The following is a 13,727-nucleotide window of genomic DNA, read 5'->3' on the forward strand; positions in this document are numbered from 1 at the left end:
TCCAGTGAGATCAGTCTGTACAAAGGCCATTTGTATTATATCATATTTTAATCAGACAAACATTTTTATTTTTACTTTTTCTCTTACTGATACATATACTGGTGTCCAAACGTTTGGAATAATGTACAGATTTTGCTGTTTCGGAAGGAAATTGGTACTTTAATTCACCAAAGTGGCATTCAACTGATCACAAAGTATAGTCAGGACATTACTGATGTAAAAAACAGCACCATCACTATTTGAAAGAAGTCATTTTTAATCAAATCTAGACAGACCCCATTTCCTGCAGCCATCACTTCAACACTTTATCCTTGAGTAATCATGCTAAATTGATAATTTGGTACTAGAAAATCACTTGCCATTAAATCAAACACTGCTGAAAGCTATTTGGTTTGTTAAATGAAGCTTAACATTGTCTTTGTTTTTGAGTTGCCACAGTATGCAATAGACTGGTATGTCTTAAGGTCAATATTAGTTAAAAAAAAAAAAGAAACAGCTTTCTCTAGAAACTTGTCAGTCAATCATTGTTTTCAGGAATGAAGGCCGTACAATGCTTGAAATTGCCAAAGAAATTGAAGATTTCATAAAAAGGTGTACACTACAATCTTCAGAGACAAAGGACAACTGACTCTAACAAGGACAGAAAGAGATGTGGAAGGCCAGATGTACAACTAAACAAGAGGATAAGTACATCAGTCTCTAGTTTGAGAAACAGACGCCTCACATGTCCTCAGCTGACAGCTTCATTGAATTCTACCCGCTCAACACCAGTGTCATGTACAACAGTAAAGAGAAGACTCAGGGGTGCAGGCCTTATGGGAGGAATTGCAAAGAAAAGTCACTTTTGAAACAGAAAAACAAAAAGAAAAGTTTAGAGTGGGCAAAGAAACACAGACATTGAACAGATAATTGGAAAAGAGTGCTATGGATCTTAACCCCATTGAGCTTTTGTGGGATCAGCTAGACTGTAAGGTGCGTGAGAAGTGCCCAACAAGACAGCCACATCTATGGCAAGTGCTTCAGGAAGCGTGGGGTGAAATGTCACCTGAGTATCTGGACAAACTGACAGCTAGAATGCCAAGGATCTGCAAAGCTGTCATTGCTGCACGTGGAGGATTTTTTGATGAGAATACTTTGAAGTATTTTAAGAAGTTCTGAAATTTTTTTTTTTCAAATTAGTAATAGTAATTTTTCACGTTATTAATGTCCTGACTATACATTGTGATCAGTTGAATGCCACTTTGGTGAATAAAAGTACCAATTTCTTTTCATAAGAGCAAAATCTGTACATTATTCCACACTTTTGGTCGCCAGTGTATATCAAGAGCAAAAAAGGAGACCAGGAATATCCAGTGATTACTGACAATAAAAACAATGCTTGACAGAGTCATAACAGAACATTAAAAAATGATAGGGAGTGGAGGAAAAGGAAGTAAAAAAGATAAAAGCAAAGAGACACAGCTAGAGGTAATGATGCTGTAATGGGCGGGGAAACTGATACTCTGATGTTTGCCAACCTCTGATATATCTCTTGGCCCTGTGGTAAGGGCACCTGGGAGTTTTGCAGGGAAGAAGTCAGATAGCACATGGCAAAGGGGCAAACTCATAGGAAATACAAACAAAGATGCCTCACCACACGCTCACCACACATGTTTTCATGTTTGCCATGAAAGGAACTTGTATGGTTGGTCTGTGATGGTGTATAATTTGGTAAATCAGTTACATGGTAATTAATACAGGCTTTAATAAAATCCTAAGGGAAAGTGACAAGATGGTGAAGGTTAAACAGGTGTTTACCCTTAGAAAATTTTACCATGGTAACCATAGTTTCTTCCAAAACACCATAGACACACACTAATGTGTTTGTTACTGGGAATACACAGTGGGAACTTGTTACTAGCCATCACTGTCATCAAGAATATTTTTGTACACTGCAAAAACAAAATTTGTCAAAAACAATTGCTTTAATAAATTAACTGGTTTTATTCAAATAAAAATATTAGTTAATAAAAGTAAATCACCTGACTACATTACACAGAAACAAATGTTAACTTTTGTATTTATTTATTTTATTTTCTCCCCTTTTTCTCCCCAATTTGGCATGCCCAATTCCCAATGCGCTCCTCGTGGTCGCATAGTGACTCGCCTCAATCCGGGTGGCAGAGGATGAATCTCAGTTGCCTCCGCGTCTGAGACCGTCAATCCGCGCATCTTATCACGTGGCTTATTGAGCATGTTACCGCAGAGACATAGCGCATGTGGAGGCTTACGCTATTCTCCGCAGCATACACGCACAACTCACCACGCACCCCACCGAGAGCGAGAACCACATTATAGTGACCACGAGGAGGTTACCCCATGTAACTCTACCCTCCCTAGCAACTGGGCCAATTTGGTTGCTTAGGAGACCTGGCTGGATTCACTCAGCACGCCATGGATTCGAACTCGCAACTCCAGGGGTGGTAGTCTGCGCCTTTACTCACTGAGTTACCCATGCCCCAACAAATGTTAACTAAAACAACGTGCCTCAAGTGGTAAAAAATATTATTTAACATCACTGAATCAACCTGAATCCATTGTTTCACCAACAAAACCAATTTTAAGGGTTAAGACCAGGAAGAAATAGTTCTTAAGGTAACCATTGCAGGTTACCACTTTTTACAGTGTAGGCTGCACCAACTAAAGTAATTTTTAAGGGTTAGACCAAGAAGAACTCCTTAAGGTCACAACTACATGTAACCACTATTTACAGTTCATAATATGTAAAAAAAAAAATGACGTTTGAAAAATTGAACATAATTCATAAATTATTTGATATTAAAGGGAATTAAAAACATAGTTTAAAAAACACATTTTCCACCATTAATGTTTTTCATTGAGTATTTTATTATTTCCTTCAAAGTTCAAAAATCTTTCAGAATCTTTGTCATTTTTTTTTATTTCTTTTTAATGACAGTGGAGTCTAATATCCAGTTACCACAGTTGCATTGTAGTAACAATGGTATTTTGACTAAAACTAGGGTTACCATTGTAATTTTTGTAAGGATAACAAAACTGCAACAAAACTCTGTTATCTAGAGTGCATAATTTGTAACTTAAATTAATAAAACCCATATGGATCAGAGCTTCTGGATTTCTTGTCTATTTTCACAAAACTACACTCATTGTAACAAGAGAATGGATGGATGAATGGATGATGGATGGATGGACTGAATAATTCTAGAGGTTTTACTCACATGAAGGAGAGGGTGAAGTGGAATCTCTGCCTCAGGCCTCTGAAGGTGATGAAGGACTGGCCAGGAAAGCTGCGTGTGGTCATCTCACAGTACGGCTTCTCATACTCTCCATCAGGACACTGGCACAGGAACCCTCCCACCAGCAGATCCACACACCTACCTCCATTCTTACACACACCGGGAACACAGCGACCTGAGCGCGAGTTCACCTCACAGTGCTCGCCTGAAAAGAGAATGACAGAGAATTAAAACAAATGAGCGAAACGTTATACTATCAGTCACATAATAAAATATGCTTAGTATTTTTGGGACAAGTAGCAATTAAAGAATTTATCAAAATGTCCTGTGTTAAAAGGCTTATCAACATGTATGAGGATAGAAAGGAGCTACACTGAAAAAATGTTAACCTAAAAATTTGCTTCATGTGGTAACATCTAAATGAACAGTTTTTATTCATGTCAAAAATATTATTTAACATCACTGAATCAACCTGATTACTATGTGTTACATCAACAGAACTAGTTTTAAAGGTAAGATCAAGTAGAAACAGGGATTTATGGTCACAACTGCAGGATACCACTTTTTACAGTGAAAGAAACTGAAGACAAAAGCTAAATACAAGATTCTTAAAAACAACTAAAACTTTAAGTTGACACTACTGTTCTCAAACAAACTTTTATAAAAAATAAAATACTGATTGATCGATATAGCATTACAGCCGTGCTAAAATACCCAATATACTAACAGGTATGATGTGAAACTGATGATGTAAATGATGTATTCCCTTAAATATTGTGTGTATCACTGTGCAGTTCCCATAACATTCTATTAGTCTTTACATGTCAAGGACTATATCTTCTAGTAGAAGGATACTGCTTAATTAATTTTCTTGATTAAATAATGTTTTAATGAATGTTTGCGTCCTTAAAATTTTTAATGTAATAACCAGTTTCAAAGGCAATAAGGCACTCAAGGTTGCACTATATCGGGAGTATAAATATGGCTGAAAGGGTTGCAAGCACTCTTTACTACATTGCATTGCAAAGGCCTCGAGTGCATTATAGGGATAACAGGGAGGCAAAAGACTAGTTTATGATGCTTTATGCCATATTTTATCCTTCCATTGACACATACTCATGGTAAGAGTACTTTACCTATGGAACTCAATTTCAGATAATAATTGAAAAGTTGTTTCCCAAACCCAACCTTCTAACCCAATTACCTGAGCAAGCTTAGTGTTAGTTCCCACAAAACAACAGCCCACAGTTGAGTCTAAACGAGAAGACTTCAGAGAGTGCATTGAGCATCATGTTCTCTTTCTAGTTTGTTCAAAAGGGCTGCTGTGCTCACTGACCCAGGCCAACCTTTGTTCATACTCTAAAGCAATAGGACCACAGCTAAGCAACCAAAGAACAATGGAGGAGCCCTGGTGTTCTGTAAGACACCTGTTTTGCTTCATTAGCCCTGTAGCAGGACATGAGATCTGCAGTGAACAGAAGATGCCATTAGCAAAAGTGACATCATTCACATCGTTACAGGTAGGTGTTTGTCAGAGGGCTCCTTTGATTTCAGTTGTGTTCACACTAAAACAACCTAAGATTATGTTTAGAGAATTTGATCAAATTAAAGATCAAATTGAATCAGAACACATATCTGAAAGATAAAATTGCTTTGCTTTATGTGTTAAAGGTCACTGAACCTGATTATGCTATTTTCAAGCTTGTTTTCATCTTGTTTTCAAATGTGCATGTGTACAGGGTCCAAAATTAACTTTTTGCTACACATGCCAATGACTGGTGAATTTACAAGCCAAACTACAGGGCTAAATGTTATTATATATACTGTACAGTGTGTGTGTATATATATATATATATATATATATATATATATATATATATATATATATAAAGAGAGAGAGAGAGAGAATTAATACTGTCAATAATGTCAACATATTCAACTTTTAATGTTATAATGTATTAATATAGGTAGAAATTAACATTAACCAAGATTATTAATGTAAAAGTATTATTATTAGTTTGTATTAACAATTGTGTTTACTAATGTTAACATATGCAACCTCATTTTAAAGTCTTATAATTTTACTTACCAACCATAAAATGGTATCTTGCATTATTTTTACATAAAAAAAAAATAAAAAAAATAAATAACATTAACAAAAAAAGATTTTTCTCCTGTCCCGATGACACTAAAATTATTTAGCTGATTTATCCGGCCCTATTTGTGGCAAATAGCTCAGGTCATTGTTTTTCTCATCATCAAATGCAAGATAAGTCAGTCTCCGTTTCATGATAAAACTGCAGCAGTCATAAAACATTTAGAAACATTGTAATTTTGTTCCTTTTATTTTCATTTGGTGGCTAAATGTAAGGAATATTCGACATACAGAATGTGTCACCACATAGAGTTCTGGAAAACTTTTCAGGCATCCTAGATAAACTTAATAACGTATGTGATGGAAATAAATTCCACTGGCATGAAAGAAGACACAGTTTCCGACACGTTTTCTTTGCTTTGGTTTATATAACTGGGTTTCCATTCATGTATTTTTATCCATAGTTTGGGATATCGTATGATGCAAATAAAATCTCCAAAATACACATAAAAACGTATATGCTCGCTTGAAGTGCATTTTTTTATTCGATAAGAAAGAAATGCGCATAAACTATGATGAAAACACATTAACCGAATAAACTCCTACTGAATTTATTACGAATACAAGATGTGCATCAAATAAGTCATATGACTGGACTAACCAGCGGACCAATCATCGCATCTGAAATGTTGCTCTGGTCATCCTGAATTAATAGTGTCCTGAAAATCCAAAGCCTGCACAGAGTTTGCAGAGCAAATAAGCTGAATACAAACTTGAACTGTGCTGAAGAGCAGTAGCGGTTTTAACCACCATGCAAACCAAGCAATTGCGTGGGGCCCCGGACATCGGGGGGCCCCCGCCCCAGTAGGAAATCTCCGCAAAAACCGCTTGAGGGGTAGCATGTCACATGTTGTTCTGTTGTCACGTGCGAATACGCTGTTGTCAGTGCTCTCAGAGCTGTTCATGTTAGAGGTCCACCGGATTGGGCCAGTTTTTCAAGTAGGACTTTTAGTTGGGGTTTGTAATTTATGAAAAAAACATACAGTCCTTCCAAACTTGTTTCGCCCATGCGCTCTCACTCACAGATACATGCGAATGGATGAGTTAGGGGCCATATAAACCGAATTGTTTTTTGCCCATGTCTGCTCTGTTTTTCCATTGTTTTCCTCTGTAAACACGCGTTGGATGAACATCCATGCCTGCTGCACTGCGTCTCGCTGTTTCTTCAGTGTCTCACAGGACCGGCACGTTTTTAGACACTGTGTCAAAAGTTAAAAAGAACTTCAGGTCTCAAAAACGCTGTTTCACTCAAAAACATTCTGTTTCATTCGTTGTGCTGTGTCTAGACTTTGCTGTGTTTAGATTGTTTTAAGCGCATGTGTCACAAAGTTTTAACGTTTTGAACAAGTTCAGGTTGCAAAAAGGTGACTGTTACAATGTTTAATATTATTCCAGATTGTTCTGCACCAAGCAAAGTTTCAGCGCTTTCAGCAATGTTTTTTTTTTCCTTCTGCTCTAGTGTGCTGAGGGGCCGCCTTGCTTTGTATGTCTACTGTTACAATACTGTAACGAATGTTGCCAACGATGCTAACATAAAATACAGCATTTTGCAACATGGTGAACAATACACTGCAGTGTCAGAATATAAGCTCCTGGTAAAAGTAAATTAAATAAGACAGAAATATATTACTATTGTATACAACAAATCCTCAAAGTAATAATAATAACACTGTATCAAATTATAATGACAAACTGAACAACAATAAATTATTGATGACATATAATAATAAAAAAAAACTGAATTCCAAAATGTTAGCGAGTGTAATAGGTTTTACACACACTGTTCATAAAATAAGAGTGTTTTGTAAAGATATATGTAGGTAAATATTGTTTTTTATCACTATATTGTGGAAAACTGGAAAACATGCATTAATTAACTTTAACTAGATTTTTATGTTTCAGTAAATATTTTGAATGTACTTGGCTACAACGGCTGATAGGATGAATTTAAAATTATGATTTAAAATCATTTTTATGTTATTTTTAAAAGCAAACATTTTCAAAATGGGGCCCCGGGTTGATAATTTGCTTGGGGCCTCAGAAATCGTAAACCCGCCACTGCTGAAGAGCAGGTTTATCTTATAAATCCGCACGGTAAAGTCATAAGTATGGAGGAATGCACACACGTAGTACTCCCAGAACTGTGTGACTCGCAGTCACTCCCCGACATGAGTTCTTTAGAGTGTGTTGTCTGTGTGTTCTAAACCACAAGTATTTTATTAATAAAAGAGTCACAGTGGCTACAATTTATCTAGAAGTGACGATTATGATGTTTTGAACACATGGGTTGGAAACGCGGCTTTATTCGCGCATTGTTTTTGCAATATTATGGTTTTTCGCATAAATTAAATTCCCAACTTGGATGGAAACATAGCTTATGTATTTGATTTGAGTCATGCACATCACTTACATCAGTAATGGTCAGACTATCATGTTTGCAATTCGACTTAAACTGTGTATTATGTTTAAGTAAAGTCCAAAGGAAATATATATTTCTAATAAAATCACCAGACAACTGGAGAGTAGGCTTAACTTCTTTATTTACTTGTCAAAGCCAGTTTTTACTCATATTTGGCACTTGATGTGTTTTAATTTTATACCCTGTGTATATATACAGCTGTGTGTGTGGTTTGCTTTCAGTTCAGATGGACAAATTAAAAGAAACCCACACAGGACATGAAGAGCGTAAATTAAGCAAAATGAAAAGAAACAGCCCGATAACGATCTCCCCAAAAATCTATCACCATGCTGACAAATGTAGTAGCCCCAGAACAAACATCTGAAGAATGCTTGGAGGACTTTTCCTTGTTGTGCTTGTAACCATGTATCTCTGATTAGGGAAAGCTCATTGTGCACACTATTGTGTACCTGCCATTACCTTGACAAGATCTGGGCCCAGAGGAACTATGTCTGCTGGGACACACAAAAGAGGTTCCAAAAAGGTAATGATCCAAATGTTGGTTAGATAATCCCTAATTTCTGAGGAATTACAGGGATACATTACTCTGTAATGAGAGAAACCCATAAGAGGAACTACAGAGGCCAATGTCAACACCTCTAGTTATGACCACATCCTACCTGAGGGTTTGAGAGGGCAGAGGTTCACTACTCTTTACTGTAGTTCAGAAATCTGAGCTGACACAGAGACAGAAGCTGTCAAAGTGAGTGATCCAGAGCAGGAGCTCTGAACCTCAGGATTCCTGTTGTTAAACAAGATTGTTCCTTCCCACAAGAGTAGACCTCCATTCATGTTAGGACAGAAGCCAAACTAATGAGACTCATGAGAATGTGACAATTTGCAACCAATGTGGAATCAATTATCCATACAAAACACAGCTAATTGTTATTAGTGGTATAGCTGTTTCTATTGCTCGGATTTGGGATGGAATTTAAAGAAATGTAGTTTAAAACATGGATGATGCTACAAATCATGTAGCTTGTTTTTGTATTTATTTATTTTTGGATTTTCTCCCCTTTTTCTCCCAATTTGGAATGTCCAATTCCCAATGTGCTCTATATACTTGTGGTGGCATAGTGACTCACCTCAATCTGGGTGACAGAGGACGAATCTCAGCTGCCTCTGCATCTGAGACTGTCAACCTGTGCATCTTATCATGTGGCTTGTTGAGCGCATTACCACGGAGATATAGCGCATGTGGAGGCTTCTCACCATCCACCGTGGCATCCACGCACAACTCACCACATGCCCCACTGAGAGTGAACCACATTATAGTGATCACAAGGAGTTACCCAGTGTGACTCTACCCTCCCTAGCAACTGAGCCAATTTGGTTGCTTAGGAGACCCAGCTGGAGTCACTCAGCACGCCCTGGGATTTGAACTAGTGAACTCCAGGGGTGGTAGGCAGCATCTTTACCACTGAGCTACCCAGGCCCCCAAATCATGTAGCTTGTTGAGGTGTGACATTACTTTTCTAAGCAACCAGATTTTTATCTTTAACCTCGTGCGAACCTGCGTCCTCATGCACGTATGTTATGTTTTGGCTTCGCTATACGCTATGCATAATTTCATTTAATTTATTTTAAGCCGACTGATCTCAGTTCAGAACACTCTGGGCTGTCAGTAAAGGGTTAAACTTTCGACGATCACAGAGGAGTTTGTCTTTGGGAGAAACACCAACAAAACTACATCTGGTAAGAAATCTCATTACGTTTATACATTGAAACCTGTTTGAGTCAAAAGACTAGAGTCTCTAGTTTCATCCGATATGCCATTTTGAAACTTTCACCAATTTATCGTGAAACAGCACGCTGTTAGACACAATGACCGCAGACGAGGACTATAGGACAATTTTTTTCCTTAGAAATCCTATATTCACTGTGCATTATCACATTGAGAATCAATGGGTGCATCCAAAAACTGTAAAATTTCGCTTTCAGAGGCTGTATAGAGAGTTAAGATGAAAATAAGGTGCATTTCAAACTTTTCTGAGACCAGTGCAGACAGCCAGTCATTCACTAAATATGGAGCAAGGGAGCAAGGGGGCATCCTATAGCTTTCCTATGCACCCCAAATGCATTCACTCCTAACACCTGACCAAAAGTTCAGTTTCAGGCTGCAGATCATATTTGGACCACTCAACATGGTTGTCAGACATGAGGCAATGATAATCAGCATGTAGATTCAGAATTTATGATGCTAAATTTTATTTTAACAAGTTGGCAGTGATTGGACGATGCTGGTCATTACTTTGAATCAGAATTAATTACGCTAATTTCTGATTGGTAAAATGCTTCAGCACTGGCTATCACTTGTTTGTTTGACTGTGCAAAGATTTTGAGATTTTGCTGCCAAAGTAGAAAAAAACATTGTAACATAAAAGTCAAATCAAGTCAAATAATTTTTATTTGTACACATTTTTTATTTGTGCTTTCCCAGTATGCATTGTTCTAAAGCAGCTTTACAGAAAATCAGCTTTAAAGTCTTAAAAACATGAATATCTAACACTCCTGGAAAAAATAATAAACACTTTGATTAAAAAAATCTAACTTTCTATAGCTTGGTGTTATTTAAAATTTCACAACTTAGTCCTGTTGTACCCATATGAGGACATACATTTTTAAGAAAACTATTTGCTCTTAAAATGTATGCATTTATTTATTTATTTATTAATATTTGCATGTTTATTAGGGGCAACTAGTTACAAATCAGAAAGGGAAATGGAAATGCACACTACAGTCCCGCTCAGGTCTCAGGAGGTTAAGACAAACAGTAAAAAAAAAACATTAGACTTACAATGAAAGTGAGACCCCAAGTAGGGTGACCATAAGCCACTTTTTTCCAAACAGGTCCTCTTTTTTGGACCTGAAAATAACATCCAGCCGGGATTTCAAAATTGCCTAAAAATATCCGGGATTTGGCTTTGTCTTCATATATTGATGTGCTCTCTACAGTTCATACTTGTATACATTCTGTGCATTAGTTTTCAGGTGTGAACGTGTCCTTATGTGATTATTCTGGCTGAGAGCGCACACTTTCAAAGCTTTTTTACACTCTCTCTCTCTCTCTCGTTCCCTGTTCGCTCTAAAAAGAGAAATTGCCAGAATGCTCGGTCGCTCTTAGCCAGAAAAATCAATAACTGAGTATGTTTTTAAAAGTATGCTCCCGAGAGCCTGGGTAGCTCAGCGAGTAAAGACGCTGACTACCACCCCTGGAGTTCGTGAGTTCAAATCCCAGGGCATGCTGAGTGACTCCAGCCAGGTCTCCTAAGCACCAAATTGGCCCGGTTGCTAGGGAGGGTAGAGTCACATGAGGTAACCTCCTCGTGGTCGCTATAATGTGGTTCGCTCTCAGTGGGGTGCGTTGTGAGTTGTGTGTGGATGCCTCCACACGTGCTATGTCTCTGCGGTAACATGCTCAACAAGCCATGTGATAAGATGTGCGGGTTGACAGTCTCATATGTGGAGGCAACTGAGATTCGTCCTCCACCACCCGGATTGAGGCAAGTCACTACGCCACCACGAGGACTTAGAGTGCATTGGGAATTGGGCATTACAAATTGGGGAGAAAAAGGGGAGAGAAAAAAAAAAGGTACGTTCCCCAACTCAATTTTTAACTGAAAACGTTGACTATATTGAAATAACATAAAATATACTACATATCAGGGAAATTTAAACTAATATGATGGATAAAAATAGACCATGATGGAAATTTCACAAGTCCGTCAGAAATTTGTAGCACAACCTCCTGTGACCTGAAAAGCTGGCACTTGCGTGCCAATGGCAAAAAAGTCAGAAAATACAATGAACAAGAACACAGGTCAAAAAAATCCATGCGTCTCCTTTCACATACTATCTATACTTAATACTACTATGACACGCACAAAACAAAATACATTAAATACATTTACAATCGATTAAAATCTTGTTAGGCCCATTAACCCAGTAAGCAAACACTGTACAACCAAACAACCACCCATAACACCCTAGCAACCTCCTAGCAACCATCCAGAAAACCCTAGCAACAACCTAGCAATATACTTAAAAACACTCAGATAAACTTAGTTGCATATACCTAGTAAGCAATGCCACATCCACACTAATCTGTATACGGTTATGGAGATTGTTTCCTAAAGTCTTCGTTTTCGGTAAAGAAAAATGCCATTCCAGTGTGCATGAGAGCCATAAATGAAGCAAAATAAATGTGCTTTTAAACGGGAATGAATTTCTGTGGACATGGCCTAAGAGTTCAAATAAAAGCATACCGTAAAAAGCCAAACAGATAAACAGATACTGACCAGTAAAATCTTGTGGGCACTCGCAGGTGTATCCCCCCTCTCGGCTGCGGCACTTCCCGTTGTTCTGACATGGCCCTGAGTAACAAAGGTCCACCTCTGTCTCACAGTAGTCGCCGGTAAAACCGCCAGGACATCGACACCGTAGCCCGTTCACGGGATGTATGGGCCTAAAAAGAACCGTATTGGATGCCACGAAGGGTGCCGTGCTGTCAAACTTCAGAACAGCTACACACTTCATATAGTTTTCACAGGGCTCGCGCAGACAAATGTTATCATCAAATGGCAGAACGCGTTGAGTTGAGATTAACGTTAACAAAGTGCGATTCAGGTACAGTTGTTCTTGCAGCTCCTCTGATGGGAAATACCGTCCTGGAGTTCCACCTGGAAGCAGGGCTGAGAAAGTGACGTTGAGAATGCTACCAGTAACGTCCGTGTCATTTTGGATGTTGACGACGAAGACGCCATCAGGGCTGGTGGAGAGAACCGCGGCTACGCCTTCAGTAAAAAGCGAGAGCAGAGGGGAGAGGAAACGCTCCTGAGACATGTTCTCCAGACGTACGGTGATGCTGTTTGTGAGCATGTCGTCCGTGATGATGGTCACCCGGAGGGAACAGAGGGCAGAGACCTGGTGGAGACCATCTGAGAAGAAACAAAGGGACATTGAGGGACTCACTGGTTGGTTTTTATACTGAAATGAATGCAGTATATTGAGCTGGCAGTGGTAAGTTTACATTCTTGCAAGTAAAAATAACTTTAAAGGGATAGTGAAACTAATGATGAAAATTCTATCATAATTTATTCACCCTCATGTCATTCTAAACCCATATGACTTTCTTTGTTCTGTGAAACACAAAATGAGAAGTTTTGAGGACTATCCACAAAGCTCTGTTTCATAAAATAAAAGTGGATGGGGACCAGGGGGCTGTCATGTCTCAAGAAGGTCAAAAAGGACCATAAATATATCATAAAATTAGTTCATAAGACTCATGCCCTGTATTACAAGTCTTCTGAAGCCATATGATTGAGAAACAGATTAAATTGAATCATTATTCACTGAAAATCAGCTCTAGCAATGCAAAGGTCATGGGTTCAATTCCCAGGGAACACACATACTGATCAAATGTATATCTTGAATGCAATATAAGCTGCTTTGGATAAATTATTCAACCAAATGAAGAAATATTACATGTATTTTTAGAACCCTTACAAACAAGTACTGTAGACGTCCCAGTGTGCAGTAATGATGTCAGATGGTACAGTAGTGCCAAGGTACTTTTATTTGTACCATGGTACTGAATGATTACCATATATATGTACCATGGTTACAGTATATGGTATCCCAAGGTACTTCAAAGAATATAATGGAATTACCATTGTATATACACAAAAATATGGTATTACCATGGACCATGCTGATTTTTGTAAATTAAGTCCTTGAATGCATTTACTGTCAAAACATCCACAAGCAATAAAATATAGCTCAAAATGTGTTGGCTGTGTGTACATTATTCTCACTAGCTGGGTTTCCAGGCATTTTGAAATTGCGCATAAGATATCCTGAA

General features: G+C 38.0%; 1 protein-coding gene across 3 annotated transcripts in view; it reads right to left on the minus strand.

The window, feature by feature from the left end:
* Positions 1–13,727, minus strand: part of LOC127437691 (cadherin EGF LAG seven-pass G-type receptor 1-like) — a 79,681-nt gene that overhangs the window by 39,629 nt on the left and 26,325 nt on the right. For all 3 annotated transcript variants that reach the window (XM_051692767.1, XM_051692766.1, XM_051692765.1), the window contains exons 2-3: positions 12,166–12,804; positions 3,237–3,459 (exon numbers count right to left, since the gene is read on the minus strand). In XM_051692767.1, the coding sequence (XP_051548727.1) occupies positions 3,237–3,459; positions 12,166–12,804 (862 nt within the window). The remainder of the gene's footprint in view (positions 1–3,236; positions 3,460–12,165; positions 12,805–13,727) is intronic.

Source organism: Myxocyprinus asiaticus, chromosome 48 (genome assembly GCF_019703515.2).
Source record: "Myxocyprinus asiaticus isolate MX2 ecotype Aquarium Trade chromosome 48, UBuf_Myxa_2, whole genome shotgun sequence".
NCBI lineage: Eukaryota > Metazoa > Chordata > Actinopteri > Cypriniformes > Catostomidae > Myxocyprinus > Myxocyprinus asiaticus.